The sequence below is a fragment of the Neolamprologus brichardi genome, chromosome 15 (assembly GCF_056152115.1).
Source record: "Neolamprologus brichardi isolate AB-2024 chromosome 15, ASM5615211v1, whole genome shotgun sequence".
NCBI classification, from domain to species: Eukaryota; Metazoa; Chordata; class Actinopteri; order Cichliformes; family Cichlidae; genus Neolamprologus; species Neolamprologus brichardi.
In genome coordinates this window covers 22,787,984-22,812,660 of record NC_142118.1, presented here as the reverse complement: position 1 = coordinate 22,812,660, position 24,677 = coordinate 22,787,984, and the positions used below count along the sequence as shown (strand labels likewise).

Below are 24,677 nucleotides of genomic sequence, written 5' to 3'. Positions count from 1 at the left end.
TGCATTTCCACTTGAGAACAAACAGTCGAATGATTTGTTGACTTGAGCGTCTGCTGCGTCTCACTGGGACGGCTCCTATGGTAGCGGTTAACCACCATCTGCCTCACGCTAACGGACCCGTGTTTGTTCTGGCAGCTCAAACGTCTAATGACTACCATAAAGATATTTAAACACGGATGCTCTATCTCCACGTGCGAGTATGAACCAGATGGACCTCGGACACTCCAAAGTCATTGAAAAGGATGTAATCTTTGCAAACAGAGATGGAGTTAAAGCTTGGTGGTCGGGCGCCTTCAGTCTCGGCCAAAACGTGCATCTTTTTTGATCAATATCCGAAAATAGGCAGCCTGACCTTAAACAGCCTCAGGGAGGAAATTACAAGAAAACGTTTGAGTCAAAACAGTCTCTGCAGCATCTGCAGAGATGATCTCATCTTCAGATATATTTTCAGACATCTGATGGGAGTCTCATTGCACACTTTACCACATGCATCAATTTAAATATGTCACTCTGAATCAGGATCACTGGCAGATAGAGCCACACCACAAGATTAATGCATCTGCAGAGAAATGAAATATCAGAAACTTCTGATGAAAATCACTGCAGGTTCTCTTCCGTGATCTATCCGAGGACATGTTACACAACCATGTGGTTTTGGATCATTTAGAGACTTACATAGAAATGGTCTAAGTGCTATTATTATTACATTACTATTATTACACACAAAAGCTGATTATGATATTTAAAAAGTGATGTGAGGTGACTTACGGTCCGCTGGGTTGAGTTTAATGCGGTAAGACGTGGCCGCTCTGTGTGGCGTCCACTTGATGCAGAACTTGTCGTGGCCGATGGCGTAGGTCTCAATGTTGGTTACGTTCAGGTAGACTGAAAAATAAAATCAGAGTTTAAGCACAGTGGAGGTTTAGGCTGTTCATATGTCGGACGATTCATGTTTTTTTAAGCTCTTTTAACAACTGATGAAAAATAGAGATTCTCTACGAGACAGGAACTGTTTAGCTAAACAAAACAAAACAAAAACAAACAAACAAAAAATACATCTGATAATCTGTTAGCTGCACTGCCTGATGGAACCAGGTGAGTAACTGTAGGTAGCGAGAAACTTGACTGGTATTTCACTTCATGAGCCCATTTCTTTTCAGGGCTCCTGGTGTAGCTGTTTTGTTCCACACCTGAGAGTAATTACTGTCTCCGGCCCAAACAAATCATGCCAACTTAAAACAAAAAACAAAAAGAAAAAACACCTGAGGCCAATATAACCAGAGTAAATAGTAAACAGGTGTGAACATGCCTTTAAGTCCAAATCTCAGTCAGCCAGAAACAAATCTGAGCAACTGAAAAGACATCAGATAAATCCTGGGATTCTCTCTGGTCTTAAGTTAAAGTGTCAGAAGTGACTGGACGTGAAAAATCAGGAAGGGTTAACGAGAGGACGCCAAGGTCCAGTGAGTTTTTTAAGGAACAATTATGAGTGACATTTAAAATAAATCAGCAGTTTGTGCGTCTAATTACACTTCCTGTACGTACGTGTCGTCCCCTGGCCAATGAGTGGCGCGCTCACGCCGCTGGTGTACTGTGCCAGCACTTTGACGTCGTAGGTGGTTCCAGGCTGCAGGTTGGTCAGAGTGTAAGAGCTCACGTCTCCAACGAAGAAGTCGATGGGCTGGTTCATGCCTGGAAACACAGAGCGGAGAATGAGAAGTGAGTGAGAAACTGAAGAGAAGTAAAAATCAGGTGACAGCTTTTAGGAACCAAGACATTATTCACAATGTGTGTGCAGAGAAACATGCTTGATTAACCGCAATGGTTTTGTTAAGGCTCACCTGCAGGGGTGTAGATCAGCCGGTATCCCTGGATGGGTGCAGACACCGGGTCCCAGGCCACCCTGAAGCGCGTGTACCACTCGTCCGAGATCCGGAGGTTTCTGGGACTCAACATGCCGACTTTGACACAGAGGAGGCATCGAATTTTAGACATGGTAAGCATCAACATGCAGGGCTAAAACATGATGCTAATGTGCAAGTACCAAAAAACTGCAGTTCCTCTATTGGCCACTTAGACTGGCTGCAAAAGTGACTCAGCCAGCTTAAACTCTCCAACTTTCCTGATGAGCCTTGAATCGCAAGTTTCAAGTCATATTTAATAAAACTTAAAGCTAATTTAGTAAATTATGGCCCCATAAAGTCAGAAAGGAGGTTTATTGTTTGGGTGGAGAGGGGAGAGCAGCAGGAGAATTTCTGGCTTTTTTAACTAAATCCACTGCAGCTTCATGTGCAACAAAACAGAAACAGAAGCACTAGTGAACTTCTAATTTGTAGTTTTGAATGACACAGAACTTTATTTTGGCTGTTTTTCTTTCCTTTAACTGAACCGTAAATATCAGCCGTCCACACACCGGGGAGCGTTTTACACCTACTGTGGCAAAATTTTCAGTGAGCTCAGAGTTTGGAAGCTGACACGCCGTCTTCTCGCTGCTGTTAAACGCTAGAACAACCCCCTCGCCTTTCATTAACTTGATACCTGTAGGTTGTTTAAAACCACAGAGCATTGTTAAAAAAAAGGGGGACATTTTCTCAGTAATAATAAAAATCAGCCTCTTCCTTTCTGGCGGTCAGGAATGAGCCGCCTTAAGTCAGGTTATAAAATTCATCCTATGTAACAGAGGTGTTTAGATTTGGGTCTTAGTCTTGTTGAAGAAACCAGTTGGTGTGTGTCCAGAATTGGATGGATGCCTGAAAGAGCCTCACACACACATTCTCATTTTGATATCTTAGTGAGGACATCCAATGACATAATGCTTTCCCTAGCCGCTTAGCCTAACCCCCAACCATCAAAAATGAATGCCTAACCCTAACCCTCAACCTAAACCTAACCATAAAATAAATGTAACCCTGACAATAAACCACATTTTGAGTCTCAAAAATTACTTTTGTCACTTTTGTCCTCACAAGTGACTGTTGGTCCCCACAGTAATGTTCCAATTTTTGGACCCCACAAAGATATCGAAACAGGTACATACATACATACACACACACACACACACTCTGAGTGTCTGCTGTTTGTATAACTAAGCCTACTGCTCACTGATCGAGTGCTCTCCCCTTTAAGTCCAAACTCTTCACACTAACACATGCAGACCCTGATAACTGACGCGCACTTAATGTATTTATTTTCTCTGTTACTCCTCTAACTCACTCCTAAGTGCTACTGCGGTTTCTGCGTTTAAGCTCCTGGGTTCAGTGCCTCAAAGCTGAACCACCACAAAAGTTGCTGAGGTGCTGGATTACATCCTAAATGTACTAGAATTGTTTGTAACACAATGCTGGTGGAGCGGATTGTGAGGTTTACCTTCCACAGACGGTCAATATCTAAAAGTAGGAAATATAAAAGGGGGATTTTTTTTTTTGCTACTTTCTGATAGATGGTTGATAGACTTAATCAAACAAGATTTATTTCACGTTTGAATACAAGTAACGACAGAAAGTTTAAAAATTTATATCTAAGGAGAACTCTGTAAGACCAAAGATGGAAGCTGTACACTCTCTGCCCGCAAAGAGCCAATCAGTGGCCGCCACAGAAAACATCTGAGCTAATCACTTTGTTTCGACACAGTAGACAAGCAGCAGGTATATCTACTTGTTACTGTAGAAGTGATACAGGTAGCTACATCTGCTCTGTTAATGAAACAGCCATGTTGTAAGGCTTCAGCATGTGTAGCAGACATACAGAATAACCTGCAGGAAAAAGATTTAAAAACTTTATTTTGGGTAAAACAAAAACTAAATATTGAGCTTTCTGTTTAAATCAAACTTGACTGTTGATTCTATACGTGGAGTTTTTACATACTGCTGGCTCTCATGGATCTCTCCTTTTTAATTTAGTTGGAAGCTTTTAAATAACTTGAAAGATGGCTGCTGAGGGGTAAAATTTGCCTTCTAGGAGTTTGAGAAAGCCTGTTGTTTACTACAATCGGCCCAGCTATGACGCCAAATGTGCAGAAACCCTGTGACAGCTGCAAGGGATTGTGTAATATCACAAGACAACCAGCATTTCTGAAAATCTGCCTTTGCTAGAAAACTAGAGGTCAAAGAGGTTTTTATTACTTGTACGTCCGTTCCCGTTGAGGGATCCTCCAGGCCCCTCGGCATAGATGGCCTCCACAGTGATGTTGTATGGGGTGTCCGGGAGCAGATTCTGAAGCATGGCATTGTTTCTGTTTCCTAAAACCAGAGTCTGAAGATCCAAACGGCACAGAGTCAGAGATTTTCAGTAGCCGAAGAAGAAAAAGCATAAATCAGTCAGGAAAGATTTACATCAAGAGCGTCCTGAGTTGCTTTGCTCTCTGCACATCTGCTGCACATGGTATGTGTAATTGGTGAGCGGAGCTGACCCAGTGCTCCCAGTCACAGGAAAAGCTGCCACACCTGCTTTCCACAGAGTTCCTTCCACACACGTCTGCACATGTATGATTTTGGAGATTTCTGCTTCCTTTTCTCTCTTATTCAGTTTTTGGGGAGTTTTCCTGTTTTCTAAATCAAAGATCTAAGAATAAAGGGTGTCATGCTATATACAGAGAGAGACTATAAACTGTGAAGTGAAGATGACTCAAACCACACATCCTCCTTGCAATAAAGTCAAATTCTCGATTATTTTACTTCCTATTTTTTATAGATTTTTATTTATTTATTTTTTTTGCTATCTTAACCAGTTTACTGAAGTGCACTGATTAAGGCCATAACCCTATCAGAAAGTTTTCAAGTGACAAGAAGAGTCCTTTTACCAGGATGGACTTCTTTTTGCAACCAAAGGAATCACCCCCTGCTGGCCAATATAAAGAATGCAGGCTGAAACAACTTCCTACAGCTATGCCCTTATATCTTTTATATACAGTCCATGTTCAGTGGTGAGTTTTGCTCCCTGTTTAAATAAAAGTAAAATAATAGAAAACCATTTGGATTCATCTGGAATTTGAATCAAGAACCCAAATATTAGTTTAAATGTGAAACGGTCAATAAAATCAATTAATCAAAGTTAAATTTGGGTAAAATTTTATTCCAAATTTTAGTGCTAATAAATTTGGTTTGTGCAGTAAGATAAAGAGAAGAGCCTGAAAAATACAAACACTGTTGTTGGTGCACAATTTTACATTTTAGCTTTAATATTTTAGAAGACTACTTCTCTAATAAACAGGAAATAACTTCTTCAGCCTTGTGAGGCAGAAAATTGCTTCTCGGTGGAACACGAACCTTCCACATTATTTACAGATGCTAAATTGATCACTTTGCATCAGTATAAATAATAGTCGTGAGCTCTTTGGTCAGTCCCAGTCTGGAGAACTCCTTTCATCGGCGTCCCTCTGCTGCAGTTAGCTGACTCACTCTGAGCAAGTGTTAGACTAACGAGCAGAAGGGAAGCACAGCTGGGCCGTCTCCGCTCTCCACCATCGTTCCAACTTATTATTCAGAACTATTAATAACGCTATTATGCCCCAAATTATACAGTTTGTTTAACTGAGCCTGTAATTAGTCTCTCTAATCTGTGATTTATATCCTGAATGAGACAAGGGAATCCTGAGATGTGACTTCACCGCATAGTCTGAGGGGGACGTCACAGCGAGCTGTGAATGGCGAGGGTTTGCGGCCAGTTTATCCAAAACAAAACACATCACCACCTGAGATTAATCCCTCTTTATGGGTTAAACAGAGAGTAAGAAATACACTTGAGGTTAGTGGGTTTGATGCATTTCCTCCAAAATGACTTCACCAAAATGTCTCAGCCTCTGAGGTAGTTTTTAAAAATGTTATCATCAGTGTGCGTAGTTTAGTTTCTGCAAGGGTAAGACCAGCTTTCCTTCAGACAATACAGGCAGGTAATCAGAGTGCGAAGGAAAGTATATTTACCCCCAAGCAGGCCACTAAACCATTTTGGAAATGTGGCCATCACTAATGCCTGATTTTACATTTACTGACTGGCTCCTTCTCTGGGACGACTGCTCTACTTTAGCACTGTTACCAGTAACATGTTGATGTTATCTGAGATCATTTGGTATTGTGAACGTCAATGAGCTTGAAGTTTCACTTACAGACTCTGTGATGGGGTCTCCAGTCATGGGTGCATAGGTGATCTTGTACTGTCTTACGGGCCCTTCAGCGTGATCCCAGCCAATGGTCAGGCTGCTTGTGGTGGCGTCAAACACACGCATGTTCCTGGGACCAGCACGGGGTACTGCACCATATCAAACAGAAGCAGTGTAGGAGAATTTCTTTTAATGTATAAATAGAAATATATTTTTCTAATTCATGAGTAAAAGATTATTTGATTTCTATAATGCTTTAAATCCTACTATAACTACACTATATATATATATATACTCACTTAATCTCTATGCCCATTTCTAGTTCTGAAGTTTTACTTTACTGCACCCAGAGTTGAATCCTCATTTACATATAATGGTGCCCACGAAGGCATTTAGTTATACTAGATTATTTATCTTTAAGGGCCCCCTCCCTGAAAGCCCACTTTTTTCTATTTTTTCAGAATAAAGAAAGGAATAAATAAAATGACCAAGGGAAGAAAAAACATTTTAACTAAACTCGAGAATCAACACAATAACAGACCTGTGAAAAACTGAGTATGCCTCATGGTTCAGTAGTTTTTTTTACAGCAATAATGTAAAATATAATTTATCAGTACAGGCCCTTCCACACGAACTGGACCCATTAACATTGTTGAGGACTTCTGGCCCTCTTTTCTTTACAGCATTGATTCACTTCATTGACTTTTGTGAGCATTTGTTTATGCACATCTTTCTTTAAGGTCCCACCATAGCACTTTGATCAGGTTGAGGTCTAGACTCTACCTGGGCCATTTCTTTTCTTTTTTCAGTCATTTGTTTCCATGCTTGTGGTCATTGTGCAGTTTGGGTCGAGCATTAGCTGTGGGACAGATGGCCCGACAGACTGGGGTGAATTTGCTGGGACATCCACCCCTGATAGGACTGTGGCATTGAGTTAACACACCTGAATGCTCCAGACCTGCCAAACTTCAGCTTTTATAGAGGTGCTCACACTTGCTGATGATCAATTATTCAAGTGCACTTAAATATCAGCATTTGACTTCTTATCCTCTATTATTCTATGGAGGTAGTGAGGGTGTACCTATGTTAGCTGGCTAATGCTAACATAGCTTCTGTAAAGTTGTCTGTTTCCCTCCAAATGCCATGGTTTGCTTTTAATATCTAAAAGACGAAGGAGACTAATAAACCTGAATGCATAGAATATCCCAGTTGCATGACTACTAAAATTAGAAAAACTAAATTTAAAGTTTTGCATATTAAACTTTGTCCATCTTTACTCTGCATCTCTAAGGTGCCAGTCATATCACTGACTTGTTTCCAGGTAATCCAAAAAGCTATAAAATGTTCACGCAGCTGTTTCTTCTTAGTACCACCTGCTTTTCCAGCCTTTCCCAACTTTTTTCAGATGTATTGCTGCCATAAAAGTTCTAAATGAGCTAAAGATTTTTATGAAATTGTAAAATATCTCAATTTAAGCATCTGATATGTTTTCTATTATGGTTAAAATACGGGCTTACGAGATTTAAAAAAATTATCACATTCTGTCTTTATTTACATTTTGGGTTTTGTATAAAGGATATTAAATAATTAATTTTCCATACAAGGCTCATTTGTTCATTATAGTCGGAGTTTTACGATCATCACCAATGATATGATCCAATATTTGCTAAGAGGAGTGCAGTCAGCAACCCGAAATTTAAATCTGCTTGTACTTATTGTGTTTTGCATCACTGCATGCTACAGATGTAAACTATTGCGAGTAAGTCATGTGATTCTACACAGCATCAGAATGTGACATTGTCATTGTGCTTACATGTTTTGCCATTGTCCTTCACCGCTGATCCCTCGCCGTCGGCGTACAGAGCGGTGACAGTGACGGAGTAGGGAGTATCCGGTATCAAGTTGTCCAGGAAGGCGTTGTTAATACTTCCTGAAACCAGAACCTTTTTGGAGAAGAAGCGTGGGAGTCAAAATATATATTGATATAATCATCAACGAGTGTCTGCCTATTCAAATGAGCCTCTTCACGCATTACATACAGATCTGGCAGGAGTAATATACATAATGACCTCAGTGCTCATCTTGCATCCAGTGTTCGGCAAGGTTTCTTCTGCCAAAAGGTTCCTCAAACACTAACAAAGGCTTGGAAGGTGAAATGCTAAACAAACCATCGGTCAGTGGGAGACGTGTTCTAACAACACGAGTGACTGCAGACTGTCACTTGTCACTGGGATTATCACATCATCTATGCTCAGCTCTTTAGCTGGTTTGTGGGCCATAAAAGTCTCTGCCGTTACATCATGGGAAATATATCTTCTGCTTGGACTCGAGTTCCCCCTCATCTTGGGACTGGTTTGGTTGCAGCAAATGTTTTGGGCCGAAAGGTTTTGGCATGTTGGACCATGAAATAGGTTTCACAGCGATGATGTAGTGGCTAAGATCCCACAACTGGAAGCACACATACACACCTACACATGCACAACTGTTAGCCTGGGGTTAAAGCCCACCAGTAAACTCTAAAGTGAGGACAATGGATTGGACACGGTCCTTTTAAAACATTATAGTCATTTCCTGAAAGCAGTACTGCTCTCGAGGGCTGGGATGCACTTCATTGGCTGAAGTAAACCTGAATGATGAGGCCGAAGTATGCAGTTGTTCTGGGTAACTGATGGTCTTTTGAATGGGACACATTCATTGTTTTAAGAAGTAGAGGAAAACTGAACAAGCCAGTGATACGGCATTTATAGATTTGTAAGTAATTCAAGACGAAGCCCATGAAAAGAAGTTTCCCAGGATGTCATTACTGATGCTTGAATTCTGATGTATGTATATAACTGCTAAAACCTAATAACAAAAACTTTTAAATGTTCTTTCACAATGCTAAGGTTGTTAATCCAGCTTTAAATTATTTTACTTTTATAGAGGCAGAGATTATTATTGATCCAGAGATCATAACATGTCACTGAAACTGAGCTCCTTATAGAGATGACAGGGGGAACAGGATGGCAGGCAAAAAAAAAGATCCCAAATAAAAACGTATCTCAACTTTCATGTAAGCAACTGTAGATATTGCCAGTGGGAGTGAATTATACCATTTATAAAATATGATGAGGGAGATAATTACAGTACAGGGTTATCTCCCAATCATCAGCTACAAAGTGATGACCAATAACATCCTAGAGCAGGGGTAGGGAACGTTAGTCCTCGAGAGCCGTGGTCCTGCAGATGTCAGATCTCACCCTGGGTCACCACACCTGAATCAAATGAATAGTTCATCACCAGGCCTCTGGAGAACTTCAAGACATGTTGAGGAGCTAATTTAGCCATTTAAATCAGCTGTGTTGGATCAAGGACACATCTAAAACCTGCAGGACACCGGCTCTCGAGGCCTGGAGTTCCCTACCCCTGTCCTAGAGGATGTCTAAGGAAGGCATCTAGTGCACTTTCATAGGCAGTTGTGATCCCATTAATTTCTACAAACAGATTTATTCATATGAATATGCAGAATCTGTAGTCAAGGAACACGATTTTTGGTACCAAAAGCTTTTTGGTTTCCAATTTTGATGTACTGATTAACCTGTATGTGCAAGCTTTGGTAGCATGAAGCTAAACATTCTGTCTGGAGGGATGGGATTTGCAGGGATGCAATTCAGAAGCATGAACATCATCTGATTCCACTTTGTCAGGTTTTATTAGCTAGTCCTGTAATGGACTGGTGATCTGTCCAGAATGTACTCAAAGACAGCCAGGACAGACTCTAGCTACATGGATGAGTGCTTACCAAATGGATGGATGATTTATTAGCATTTTTAAATGATGACCAGCAGACAGAAACTGAAATCTTGGTTTGGATACTTGCTGGCTAAACAGGGAGCTCTAAACAACCAGTTCGCCAAAGACCAAGTCAGCAAACTAGCCAATGGGTTCGCATATTGGGATCCCTAAAGGTAAATAGACGTGTTTCTTAGATTAATAGTGCTACAGCACATACCGATATTTTAAACAAACATGTGCTTCCAGTTAATTCCCAGTCAGGTGTAGGTGGCTGCTGTCATCCAGCACCTTCAAACCTTCTGTTATCACCTAACATCAGTGCTGGACCTTACTGATATTCTTCAATGTGAACAAACTGCAGGCATAGCACTGAAGTTTTGACCACAGCTTTAGATTTGTGCTTGGAGGACATAAAAATCACATCTGGAAATAACATTAAAGCATCCACATAGATTTGATCTTATTTTTTTCCTTCTATAGAGCACTTGTTTAATGCAAACCACTGATGTTTAACCAGAATAAAATGTACTGTTAAAGAGCTCTGCTTCTCAGTTCTAATAATAATACTGATAACATACTCAGAGGAGCTTCAGCGCGTGAAATAACAAATCTGTGATGTAAAATTCGATAATTTAGACTGAATTAGTCACCAAGAGTTGTAAATCTTTGTACTTCTGAACTCATCTTTGTGTCTTCTTTCTGTGGCCAAACCAACTTCCTCTCAGACCAAAACAAAATCAAAGTTAATTAAATGAAAGTACAACAACAGCGAAAATAGAAGGAAACAGAGACCACAGGGAATAATAAACTATACAACACTAACTTCACAGCATCTTCAAAGCTGATTCTAATCATCAAAACAGCCTTGTTAGATTACAGCCTTAAGGCCCCCAGGACCTCTGACCGTAGGAGCTGTTGGTGACGTCAGTCACAGATGTGTCCGGCATGCAGTGTTTCCAAACTTCAGCCACAGAGTTCAAACTTTTTGTGGGGAAATTAAGCTTCTTTTTTTCTCTCCCTGAGACCCAGACATTTGCACTGGTGCATTAAATCAGTGCTGATGGAGACGTATGAAAAGCCGACAAGTCATGATTTCCATATTTAAGAGCATTACCATAATTACTGCTGTGCAGACATCTGCGCAACATCACCACTTGGTGAAACAAATAGGAACGAGCGAAAGAGACCACTTGTTGTTTCCATGAAACAGACCGGCCCAATGAAAGCAACACTCCCGCTTTGATTTCACTTTTTTTTTTTAAAATCAGATGTAGAGGACACAGATAAAAATGACTTAACTACCAAAATTACAACAAACAAATACAATAAGTTTGGTTATTAAGTTCACATCCAATATACAGGAATAGTGTCCAGTTTAGAGAAAAGCCAGATGTATGGTGATGTGATGTGAAAGACATTTGTTTGTACAAGCAGAAGTTAAGTCTTGTTTAGGGATTTCCATTCATGTCCTAAATAAATAACATTGAGTACCAAGCTAAAAATAACAACAAGGTCAAGAACCAGCCTTTATAGCCAAGTCAAGACTCTTAGGTCAAAAGACTTTCTGAAGAAAAATCCCTGAGTCAAAAACAACAAGTGGCCAGATGTGTCTGGGCAGGAGCAACAAAAGCAAATACAGGAAGAAGGTGCTGTGTTGTGCACTAGTGGAGAATTTACGTTTTATTTCTTGACTAATTGCTAGCTGTACAGACCTCCGCGCATCTATATTTACCTCGCCACATTCAGAAGAAAAAGCATATGTATCTACTGGAAGTTTTTTAGCTCAAACGTGGAACGTACACCTGGTAGTTTGTTTGGATTCAGGTCACGTTGAAACCATAAACTTACAGCTCTGGAGTTCATTTGGACCTGCGCTAAGACCCTTTGGAGGTTGTGGTCTTGGTTGTTTTGGACCACACCCAAGTGTGATTACCGTGTTCATATCTGCACAAATGAACCACACCAAGGGGGAAAACTAATCGAGTTTGACTAAACACTGCAGGTGTGCAAACAAAGAAAGTCGAGTAAGTGTCACGGGGTGGAAAGGGACAAGTTTCTAGGGTATTTTACTATGCATGTTTTGCCGCGTTTTACCTGTTTTAATATTTTAATATTGTACATTGGTTTATTTTTATGAGTTTTACTGCATGTTTTTATGGTATTTATTTGGTGACTTGTCCTGGAAAGACTCCGCCCCTACCTGATTACAAACCTGATCACACCTGGGAGGTCCCAGAGGCCAATAAGAGGGCCTGGCAGACCACACAAAAACAGGCTTGAGGAAGAGGCTTGAGAAAGAGACGTGAGAGACGGGCAGGAGTGAGTGGTGTCAGGCGGCAGCGCCGCCTGCAAGCCCGGAGGGCTGGTGGAGCTTGGTGTCAAGCACAGAGGAGGATACAGCGCCAGTGTTGTGCCAAAGTAGGTATCCCCGACAGAATTTGTTTCCCCTGCGTCGGGAGCACACGCTGGACTGTCCAAATCACGGACAAATAGTATCCCACATTGTTGATTTTTAGTTTACAAACACTTCTTATAATGACTAACTACTCCTGACATTTTTGAGATGTTAGCTCTTTATACAACAAAGTTATAGTGGGATACAAATAATATCAGGCTGATCCTGCCACAATTTGTCCCCCCTGTGTAAATCACGGACAGACAGTATCCCACATTGCTGATTTTTCGTTCACAAACACTTCTTATTATGACGCATTACTCCTGAAACTTTGGAGGATTTAGCTCTTTATATAGTAAAGTTATAGGAGAATAAAAATAGTTATCAGCCAAAACGTTAATGGTTTGTTAAAAATAATCCCATCTGATACCCGTGAGCAATAAATATATAATTTTCTGTTGTAACCCTCAAACTGAATGGTAATGTAACAATACTAATTTTTCACTTTTTCACAAAATGAAAACATCAGTACTTCTTGGTGCTCCCAGCACAGGGGAAACAAATTCTGTCGGGGATACCTACTTTGGCACAACACCGGCAACCAGAGACGCAGAGCGAGCGGTCCGATTGCTGCAGCAACAGGAGGCCAGAGTACGCGTCTGCAGAGAATTGGAGGCGACGAGACGGGCCGGTGCCGAGTGGCAGTTACAAAGAAGCGGCGGGCGGAGTTGAGAGCTCTGCCCACCCGGGGTAAGTCTCTTGACTTTCCCCTTTTAATGATTCAAAGCTGCCTAAAAGAGTAGTAACTGCCGCTGCCTCCCTCCTTTAGCACACCGGGCACAGAACGTGGAGAGGAAGGCGAGGACGCCGCCGGGTTCCCCTCCTGCACCGCTCCGCTGGATTTTTAACCTTTAGTGACTCTTATATCGTGGCGGACGCCACTGGACTTTTAATGTTGTGTTTTATTGATTTTTATTGTGTTGTTCCCTGGCCAGGGTTGTTTTAATCCATTTTACATTTTTAACTATTTAAATATAATAAATTATATTTTAATTTTACAGTTTTAAATTCGTGTGCTTTCCCTTGGCGGCTCCACTGCTCTGTCCGTTTTGGAGGAAGGTTGCCCCTCCTTTAAACGAACACTGAAAAACATCACCTTCGCTCCGTTACATAAGAACAGCAAAAATACAATAATACAAAAGTCGGATCAAGAATTCCCAAGTCCTTAGTTGACATCTAACACAAAGATATGCCAGCCCAAGTAAGATCAGCAAGTCAAATGTCAAGAATGGCATTTTCCAGAAGAAGAAAGCCAAAGTGAAGTCAGAGACTTTGGGTTTGGTGTCCTAAACAAGCTATCGAATAAAACAGCATGTTCAGAAATCTGAATTAAAGACAAAAATCTCGAGAATATAGCTGATTTTCCATTGATGGAAAATGCAAAACACAAAATGATTGGATTATTACTTTATATTTACTTATATATCAAGAGAAAGAGCAAGAGAAAGTGCAAACCCACGTTGGTAAAGCCAAGTCTTTTTGTGACTGTGTCGTGTGCATACCTCTGCTAAAGTATAAATATACGCTGGATTTATAAAGGTTAATTATCTTTTATGTATTACATTCCCTTAAATTTTGGTTTTGGACTACTTTTTGGAAAAAAAACATGATCTGTAGAGATGTGTTGAATTCTGGGTAATCCTGATACTTCTTGTAATTTTATAAACTATTGATTAAAAAGAAAAATAGCTGACCGATTAGTTGATATGGAAGATAATGATTATCAGCCATAATCTCTCCTTTATCTAAAAACAAACAAAAAAACCCAGGATAAGATCATTCATTTATTTTTTCAGTGTAATTCCACTTATCTCAGGAATTTCCTGGAGGCACATCATATCTAACAAGAGCTGACCTGCAGCTTTTGGAATGTGATGACTTAAACTGGGAAAAAATATTATCCAACCTCACTCTTTTATGACTGTTAAATCACACAAGAGGTTGTTATTTTTGTGTCTTCACATTCTTCACTTCTCATGACCAGACAGAGATTTTCCTCCCCTCAAGGAGAATGCTTCTAATGACAGTTTGTGTTTTAACTGCAGAAAGCTACTCACCGACTCAGATGGGCTTGCACCGGTTAGGGGGGCGTAAGCCACCCGGTACTGCTGAACCTGGCCCGTGGCTGGCTCCCAGCGCACATTTAGGGTATTGGGGGTGGGATTGTACACCTTGATATTCCTGGGTGGCATGCGTGGAACTGCAAACGGGAGAGAGGTGAAGAGAACGAGGGAGAGGTGTTAGTTTTCCTCACTTAGCAACACAACATCAAAACTAAAGGTTTGTTCCAAGTACATCTTACTTTATTGCCTAAAACTGACGGGACAACTAATGGATTTAGAAGAGATTACATTCCTTTAAATGTGAGTGTCAGTAAGTGAAGAGCGGAACAGAACAGGGAGGATTGGATCCTTGGTTTAAGTTTAGAGTTAAAAAGCAATAAACTTTTTCAAAACATTCTTCAAGCAGCTCAGAAATGCAGTAAACTTCAAATTATTGTATTCTGTTAGAAGTGCAAATGAAACATACTCATCTATATTGACTTCTTTTCAACAGGCAGATGTTATAGTTTGGGCTTTGGTCTCTGAGTTTCATCTTTATGTTTCTTGTAGTTTTTTTTTTTTTTTTTTTTAATGTCCCAGGTACGTTAGCATCTTTCCTTTTCCATTGTCTCAAGTGGCTTTAAAACCCAGTTGGAACTTTTTACTCTTATTTTGCAAACTGAAACTAATAAGCAGAAAGCTCTAGTCCGAGCCCCCTCAATACTGCCTTTTTCTGTTGTAGGTAGGTGTGAAGGGGAAAATCACACTACGCTGTGCAGAAATGTACTTTATGCCTTTATTTAAATGTAAGTAGTTAATCTGGATTTTTGTTTTTGTGAATTTCTGTGTATGTAAACAGCAACAGATTTGTAATTTCCTCCATATTTATCAAAAACAGGCTGCATGTAATGGCCAACTTGATTCCGTTTAACTGCAAACTGATAGCACACTGATGCCCGATGCAGATGTCCACTCCTCCATGAGTCTGTTTCTGACAGAGGTTTTTTCTTCCCACTGTTGCCTCATAGGCAGTCATCTGATTGTTGGGCTTTCTCTCTATTATTGCAGGGTGTTTACCTTACAATGTAAAGCACTCTTAGGTGACTGTTGTTGTGATTTAGTGCTATATAAATAAAGCTGAACTGAACCGATGAGGTTGAAGTGGTTGAACAAAGTGGTTGAAGACCTGGTGCCTGCCTTTGAAGCAACCGCTTCAAAGGCAACGAGCTCATAGTTCATTGGACACAATCACAATAATTTTGGTTGGGCTGTGGTCTCCAACCAACTTTAGGATTAGCAAACTGAAAAATGATCAGTTGAAGTCAAAGTTACGTTTCAAGTGTTTTCCGACTAGAAACTGAAACCCTTCATTGGGCTTTCAGACCTGCTGGTTTATGGCTAACTTTAGCGGTTAGTCTGTTTGTGTTATTGTGTGACTGTGGTGTTCTAACTAAACTAAAATAAACATGTCACAAAGGGCTGTAAGACTACAACTTATGTGGTGAAATGTTCCGAAGCGTAGCCTTTACATAATCAAACAAGATAATAACAATTGCATTGTTTAAGTTATTTGAATCATTTCTAAATTCTGTTAATCGTGTTTTAATTTGTGTTTATTTTTAGAATGTGATTTACTTTGTTGGTAAAACTGGTTCAATACAACAAAAAATGTATTTTATGAAGAAAGAATCTGTAATCCAAGAATTAATATCATTGTGAAACTACGGGATTGAAATGAAATGCTGAGTGCAGCACAAATCTGCAGGACAGTCAGTTTACAATGTCTGTGTAGAGAGAGAAGTAGCACAGATTTGGGTTTATGCAAAAGCCTCTTTTAAACCAAACCAGATGTGTGTATCCCCCGGTATCTTGAGCTCTAGCCAGTAAAAGGAAAACTAGATGCCTCCTCCTCGATAAGGTAAAAACCTCCAGAGTGAAACCTTCACAGTCATTGTTTTCTGTAAAGTCTGTCATCCAGGGACAAAATTACTCTGTCCTTCAGAGAGATTATGTAATCTGTAACATTTAATTTGCTGTTTCTGTCCAGACCAAATGTGACAAATTTCTCCAGGGAGCAAAACAGTAAAACTGGGCCAAGACTGGTAATAAAACTTCATTAATGTCACCCTCGGGCTCATATTCTCTGATAGTGACTCACTCTGAGGTCCGATGTGTCACTGCTGCTGCTGTGATAGAGAGGTGGTGTCATGTTCCAGCACGCAGATGCTACTGGTTCGCTTATTGCAGCAGCCAGCATGTCTGTATAAAGTGCTTGTAAATGATCGGAGGACTTAAACAACCCTTACAAACTGTCACATTTTTAGTCCTTGCTGTCTCATATTTCAGCTTTAACAAACAAAAAAAGTCCAACCGGGTATTTGTGGATCGGTTTCTGGGAATTCAACCCGTGAAACAAAAGGAGCGTCGCCTACCTGAACCTGAGTCACCAACTTCTGCCTGCCACAACCAGTATGTGTGTGTGACAGCTAACCATAATAACCCAACCGCGGAGGGATGGTAAGGGAAAAAAAATTCCAAGATTTCAACACGACACCATTTCTAAGCAATGAAACGGCGAATAAAACACCATGTACACCAAAAATGAGACAAGGGTTGTGCAAACCCTCCCCCCCCACAAAACTATCCTGACAGGACAGAAAATATTCAGTTCCAGTTTGGCTGCTGGACTCGTCTGTGGAATTGTTTCCATGCCTCACTCCAGTGGCATCACATGTCAAAACCCCAGGATGCATTTCTGCTGACAGAGCGTGGCATGCCGTGTGGGCAGAAACAAACCCAAGGAACCCAACAGGACATCAAACCACAGAGATGCAGACAAACCAGCAGTTCTGCAAATGCTTGGAGGACTGAGTCTGGGAGGACAGATTCTTCAAACGGTAGTTTTAGAGTTGTTTTCTTCATTGCTATCAATCACTTTCTTCAGCTTCTCTTATGTTCCATCCAATCCTCCAGAGGTGTGTGTGTGTGTGTGTGTGTGGGGGGGGGGGGGGGGGGGGATTTAAAGGTTCTGGCAAATTCTGCAGATTGCAGTACCTTTTCCACAAAGGTTTACCTAGAAGATAGGGTTTCTCTATAAAGTAAAATAATGTATCTGGTGTCAAACTTTAAAAAGAAGCTGTAATTTGTGTGCAGAGTTGAGGGGGTTCATGTGCACTGCAGGCCAGCAAACACACTAAACCTGTGTCTTGGTTGCATTAGAGTGGAGACATAATAAGATGATGATATTATCCTTTATTTATCTCAGCAAAGGCATGAATGTTCTGTTTCTACTTAAGGTTTACTGACAACTCTCCATTAAAACCACGACCTCTGGCCTTTGTTTGCTGCTGGTGATGGATTCAGTCTTGCTCAAGCGAAGCTCAGACTTCATCGCTTGTGCAGAATCCCAACAGGTCAAAGTTACACCTTCAAAGCTCGACTCATTGGCTTCTGACCTGCGGCTCAGATCAGTTTTCCGCGATCAGTTTAAAAACCAACATTCGCTGATGCTGACATTTTTTAAGCAACTTTTTTTCCTCTTCAAGGAAGAGTGTTTCTTCATCCAGACCATTAAGATACCGACAGCAGTTATAAAGTGCCCCTACTGTGCTCATTTACAGCCTCATAATTATTAGTATTTAGTTACAAAAATGTGCAGCAGCACCTGTTTAAAATCATTCTGGAACATTTATATTTTCTCTCGTCTCTTCCAGGCCGCCCCAAAAAGTCCTAAAGCCTGCTCTGACTGACATGTCTGTCAAACGGCAACATCTGGAGCTGCAGCACTGCCACTTTGAATGACATCTGTTCTGTTTCTTAGTAGTTTGTGATGTTTACTGCAGATAATTCAAAAACCTGATCACAGGCAGGGCGTTCTAACGACTTACGTGTCTTTCCCTTGTCTGACTGCCGGAGACCTTCTCCTTCAGGGTAAACTGGGACCACGGTCACAGTGTAGGGAGTGTCTGATAGCAGGTTCCTTAGGATGGTGTTGGTTGTGCCGCCGGACACCTGCTCCTGTTCGTACACAGAAACACAGCTGTCAGTCAAAAGAAAGCAGAAGTGGCGGATCTGAGGAGGATCAGTCTGGCACTGATTCTGCAGTAATCATCCACAGAAACAGGAAAATTAGACTTTGGTGAAAAACTAGCTGGACCCCTTGTACAGAACATGCAGAGTGACATGACAAACATGACACTGGTTGAATCAGAAACAGCATTAAAAGCAAATGCCGAAGTGTAGGTGGGCTGCAAGGCAGCTTGCAGATATGTGCAGCAACTTTGGGCAAATTAAAGCAGATTAAACAATTCCTGATATGCAGAAAAAGGTATCTGATGAGCTGATGTGAATCTGCTTTGCCTGTCTGAGCTAATGCCCAGTTTTCCTTTGTGACACATGACAGGACAGGAAGTCAGTGTGATCTCTAACCATGTCCTCGGCCCCTCCGGACGCGGGCACGTAGAAGATGCGGTACTGCCGGACGTTGCCCTCCGCCGGTTCCCAGCGCACCTTCAGGGAGCTGGTGGTGGGATCACTGACCTGGAGGTTCTTCACTCCGCCCAGAGCCTCTGTGAGCACAACATGATGGTTACATTTCAGACCAGTTTCCTCGAGTGTCAAATGTCACAGAGAAGCAACATCTGCTGAGTTTCATATACCTCTTTAGCTAAACCTCCTGCAACTGTCATGTTGGTTCTTGATATATTAAAGCTAAGTGTTCTCCTCTGGCCAGTATATCTACTCTTACAGAGTAGTTTTGGTTTGGGATGTTTGCCTTCTCTAAACTAAACTTCTGGTCTTCAAAACACCCAAAAAAAACTTTTTTTCAGAAATCATTATCCAGTTATTTAAAAAAAAATCTAAAACCTATCTGTGAAAGGTTTTATAAAGGAACTACTTTCTTTCTTTCATCTTTATCCACCTCCCAAAAAGGTGTGCAGCCAGCTTACATTACAGCGCACCTTTAAGGTTTGCATCCTGTCATGAGCATGAGGCTCTTTTTATGGATAGATTCATAATTTCTACTGCAAAATATAGTTGGTGAGTGTAGTTTTGTGGAAAAAAGTAACTCCTGTATCAAGTCTGTGGATTTTTGAGTCGCAGCCTCGTGAATCCCAGAAAGAGAATTTGATGCACTCACTGGTCTTTCCGTTCTCCGATGCTCGTTTTCCCTCCGTGTCGAGGTAAATGGGAACCAGTGTCACTTTGTACTCAGTATCTGGACGCAGCTCTCTCAGCACTGTGTTGGTTGTAATCCCAGACACCTGAGTCTGTGAAGGGAAAATTAATAAGCAAATATCAGCCATGGACGGGTGACTTTAATGGGATTTATTTATCTCACTGGCTGGGGGTGAGAAAATGATCTTACTAAACTTACTAAACCAATACTTCTGGGACTGAAGCAGCTTTTAAAAGAGATTTTTCCCGCAAACCAGCCACAGACGTTGGCATCTTTGGAAAGTTTGCAGTCCGTGGCTCCAAGCAAGGCACTTATATTTTTAGGTGCTTTGGACCACAATTCTCAAAATTATACTGTTTTTACTTCGGGGTTTTTTTTCCAACCAATGTCCATCATTTACTGCCATAAATTTCTAAATACAAAAGAACCCCCACTCTCATGAGGGCTGCTCATGAAATCCAGAATGAATGGGGCCATACGGCGCTGCTCCAGCTAAAAATCTCTTTGCATGGGGTAAACGTTTTTCTTTAAACAATCTTCATGTTGTTATTTATTTATTTATTTATTTTATAGATTTAGTTCCACATTGAGACTTCCATGAGCTATTTCACGACAGCTGCTGTTTGGAATTTCTGTGACGGTGAAACTAGAAACTAAAGGACATTCAGTGTCTCCTCATGGTTGACTGCTTCTGAATGGTGCAGGGAGTCCCTCACAAAAACAAAGGAGCGATCTGTGTTATTCTGAAGTATAACTTCATCATCTCAGATTTTGAATCGAGGCAAGGATTAAGCCCTCTCCTCTTGTCTGTGTTTGGCTGTTTCAGCTGTAACTCAGCTTCCTGGTCATCTCACTAACAGATATTTGGGGCCAGTCATTGTCTCCATTTCTGGTTTTAGACACTTCTTCTTCACATGGGTGCCTTTGAACATTTTTAATAGTCAGGTTTCTTATTTATTTTTATCCTCTCTGGCCACCTCACTCCGAGATGAAGAGGTCAGCACAGCTGGATTAACAGGAAGTGCACAGGCTCCCTGATGATCAGCTCTTCTCTGTCTCCACTTACTCATTTGTTTAAATTTTCCCAGAACTCTTGAAATCACACGTAGCGTGAGAATGAAACTAGCATCATTTATTCTAATACTGTAAAAAAAAAACAAAAAAAAACAGAAACACGCACTTCGATGGTTTTACGGGTTTGGATAAACTAACTTGAACTCTGTTTGCTCACGTCAGCTCGTCGCAGTCTCTCATTCTCTGCTAATGTTCTAGGCATCAACTCGCAAACAAAGACGCTATAAAACTATAGAAGAATTAAGTGATTAGCGGCACATAAAATATCCTGTGGCGTTTTAATTTGTGCTCCCAGTGAGAATTCTGATTGTGTTTTTTGTGTCATGAAAGGAAGATGCTATAAGGCTTTGATGCACTCGTGTGCTCCCGAGAAAAGTCTGAACTCAGCTGAATTTAGTCAAATTTGATTCATCTTTCATCATAGCAGGTTTGACATTCATAACAGAAATAATTTAAAAACCCACAGCTGCTAACATTTATGAAAACCTGACCTGTCTTCTTTGATGGGATTATGAGATCAGTAAAAGCTTACCATGCTCTCCGGTCCTCCAGCGGCGGGGACGTAGATGATCTGGTACTGTCTGACGTCGCCCTCGGCCGGGTCCCAGCGGACCCTCAGTGAGTTGACGGTGGGGTCGGTCACCTGGAGATTCTTCACTCCGCCCAGAGGCTCTGAAACAGATGGGACACATCACAGCCTGACACGATGCGGGCGGGTGGAGTTCACCTCATCAGGACGGACCAGATGTTCCAAAGCCAGGGAGGCTGTCAGTCACAGAGGAGTCTTCTTTCCTTCCTGTGCCTGTCTAAACTTTCTGGTATTCCGTAAACAAACCCTATTAAACTGTTTTTTAGACATTAAAGAATTCCTCCAATAAAAAAAAAGTTTAAATAACTGCTGCAAATAACCCTTAGCATTTGTTTTATCCTGCAGGGTGCTCCAGATGGATGCGTTTGCCACATCAGGAGTGTCCAGATGTGTCAGACTCAGGGAAGTTGCCTAAACTTTCTGGCATTCATTTGCAAGCCACAAGCGTTCATATAAACAGGGACTATTTTCTCGCTGTCTGGCTGAAAACATCAGACCTTTAAGGTGGTTTTTCTCATGATTTGACTGCAAACCTTACATTGCTGGCAGGTTTTCCACACAGCTGGTAAAAATGATGGTTTAAAAAAAGGACATTATTGGAAAGAACACTTAAATAAAAGCACTTTTAGTTGGTGGTGTGTGCTATGAGTCAGCTTAAATGGTCTGTATTTATATAGCGCTTTACTAGTCCCTAAGGACCCCAAAGCGCTTTACATATCCAGTCATCCACCCATTCACACACTGGTGATGGCCACAGCCACCCTGGGGCGCACTGACAGAGGCGAGGCTGACAGACACTGGCGCCACCGGGCCCTCTGACCACCACCAGTAGGCAATGGGTGAAGTGTCTTGCCCAAGGACACAACGACCGAGACTGTCCAAGCCGGGGCTCGAACCGGCAACCTTCCGATTACAAGGCGAACTCCCAACTCTTGAGCCACGATCGCCGCTTACTCTTCATGACTCTGGCTGTAAGTGTCAGATGGTTCTGGTAATGCAGGACAGATAGAAATCGAAGGCAGTACCTCAAGCTTATCTGTAAAGACTTTCTGCTAGAAAGCATCAATCAAGTTTTCTATTGTTTTTAAAGAGCAAAAAGAGCAAAAACAGCCTCAATCTCACGGTGAGGCCAACACCATTTATGTGTGATCAAAACATCGACCTCTACTGATATCAGAAGAAAAGATCTTTAACAGAAGACAAAATAAACTTCTGAGAAAGGCAGAAGGTGGTGATCGCATATTTGACAAAACTGTCATCTGTCTTCACTGGCTGTGATTCATTTGGTCTTACTGTGTAGTGAAAAGTGTGGTAAACCCACAAAAACAGAGGAAAAACTCATATATGATGATGGGAAACCCAGTGTGTCAGTCCAAAGACACGACACAGGCGATGTGGGGATGTTACTTATGGAGAGATGGGCAGCAGTAGCATATTGTTTTACTTTTCATTCATTTTCTGTTTTTTTCTGTCTCTGTAAAAATGACCTCCTCTGTGTCTGTGAGTGTTTCTGTCATGTGCTGTGCTGTAATAAAAATAAAGTTCAAATACAGACAAAGATCCTGTAAATAAATAAGTCTTGCAAACAATAGCACGAAAAGAATCAATTTAATAGATGCAATAAAACACGCGTTCTTTGGAGAGGGCTCTCGAACGCACCATCAGGGACAGATTATCAAAGCAGTCCAAACTAATAACTGCATAACCGCCGCTGGATGGTGAATATGAAAACATGTGGGATCGCTGGGGAAATACTCAGAAAGGGCGGGGCCTAAGTGGAAATGGCTAATAAAAAAAACCTGCCTTTTGATGCTCATGCCATCAACGGTTGCCCAGGTGGACAGGCCAAAACCTTCCTACGGTGCAATAAACGTCTGTCAGTGTGTTTTATGTTGATGTAGTGGTTCCATGTTGGTGCAAAGAAATGTCATGTGATTTCCTCTGCAATCGAATTTCCCCACATCTGTCTAAAACGACAGAAATCCTGAAACGTCTATAAAAATTGGATGTAGTGACATCACCCATTGGTTGTTAAGTCCTGTTCAGAAGCCTCGAGGTCATCATTTCCTCCAGGTCTGCCTGCAAACACTGCTAACATTGAGGATTTAAAATGCCAGGACTAAAACCTCCAGGTAATGCCATCTTTTACACAGTCTGTGGTTTAAGAAAATCCCACTGTTCCTTTTTGGTCCTGTCTGTCTGTCTGAAACAAGATTTGGTCATCTGACTCTTTATGGAGCAACACACACATGCCTCCAGGAATCTAAAAAATGCTGCTCCCCTTTGTGAAAACCCTGAGTGATCCACTCACTTGTCTTTCCCTTCTCCTCCTGCCTTATGCCCTCCACGTCTGGGTAGACTGGAACAACCGCCACCTTGTACGCGGTGTCGGGGTCCAGGTTCCTCAGGATGGTGGTGGTGGTGCCACCAGACACCTCCTCCTGTTCAACAAAGTGCCAAAGCCTTCATTAGCAGATTACCTGATTACTGTTACTTTTACTGGGTAACTGAACCAAGATAAGACCCTGAAATTGGTCCATAAAACAGTTTGTTTGTTTTGTACCATGCGTTCTTCTCCTCCTGGTTGGGGCGTGTAGAAGACCTTGTAGGTCCGGACGTTGCCCACTGCTGGATCCCAGCGCACTGTCAAAGTGTTGATGGTCGGGTCGATCACCTTCAAGTTCTTTACTCCACCCAAAGGATCTGAGAAGGAGGAAAAGGCACTTAGCGCTTACATGGTATATAAAATATCCCTGAATATTTCCTACCTGCATCCAGCCCTAGGGACTCATGAAATATTCTTAGATTTAAACGTGAAATGTCTTTAGATTATTCCCAACATCAAATCAAGTTCATGCTTGATTCAGGAAAGATGCTGAGCAAGAAAAACACTGTTTAACTCTGAGAACTGTGATTTCTATAAAGGGTCATTAGGACTCCAGCTATGTCTGATTTAAATTAGCTGGATTGTACCTTCAGTGTGGCCTCCTTTTGCATCTCTAGACACTGGTGGTATTCATAAATCACTGCCTGACTCTGATGTCCAGGTTCACTGCTGTCGTTGAGAGCATTACAAAGACCCAGAAACCTAACAGCAGCCTTTCAGGCCACAGTGTCCGAGCCTGAAGAGGGTGCATGCGCTCAAGATTTAGCATTAGTCGTTTCTGAACATTCCCCTTCCATTAAATTCAGGTGAATGCTGCCATGAAGGGAAAATCAGGGCAATGTAAATGCAATGACTGCTGCTTTTTAATGGTGGAATTTAACACAGGCTATGTCGGTGATAAATCTGATATAAGTCTGTGATTTGTATGTGATATATGTGTGTGATATATCGGGTTTAGTCTTCAACGCTGGCACAAAAAGAAAAGGCCCACTTGGGTTTAACAGTCTGACTAAGCTGCCATTATTTTAGTGTTTCCATTTAGCCTTGGATGTTAAAGAAACTTTGTTAATCATCTGAAGTACTT

At 41.3% G+C, this 24,677-nt stretch overlaps 1 protein-coding gene across 1 annotated transcript in view; it reads right to left on the bottom strand.

Moving 5' to 3' along the window:
* The window catches only part of col12a1b (collagen, type XII, alpha 1b), a 154,982-nt gene that overhangs the window by 48,044 nt on the left and 82,261 nt on the right, over positions 1 to 24,677 (bottom strand). Inside the window, exons 40-52 of the mRNA XM_087852439.1 lie at positions 23,771 to 23,910; positions 23,519 to 23,648; positions 21,151 to 21,290; positions 19,506 to 19,635; positions 18,794 to 18,933; positions 18,253 to 18,382; positions 14,381 to 14,523; positions 7,908 to 8,037; positions 6,101 to 6,243; positions 4,122 to 4,251; positions 1,842 to 1,961; positions 1,546 to 1,692; positions 769 to 885 (exon numbers count right to left, since the gene is read on the bottom strand). Coding sequence (XP_087708565.1) covers positions 769 to 885; positions 1,546 to 1,692; positions 1,842 to 1,961; positions 4,122 to 4,251; positions 6,101 to 6,243; positions 7,908 to 8,037; positions 14,381 to 14,523; positions 18,253 to 18,382; positions 18,794 to 18,933; positions 19,506 to 19,635; positions 21,151 to 21,290; positions 23,519 to 23,648; positions 23,771 to 23,910 — 1,740 coding nt within the window. The remainder of the gene's footprint in view (positions 1 to 768; positions 886 to 1,545; positions 1,693 to 1,841; positions 1,962 to 4,121; positions 4,252 to 6,100; positions 6,244 to 7,907; positions 8,038 to 14,380; positions 14,524 to 18,252; positions 18,383 to 18,793; positions 18,934 to 19,505; positions 19,636 to 21,150; positions 21,291 to 23,518; positions 23,649 to 23,770; positions 23,911 to 24,677) is intronic.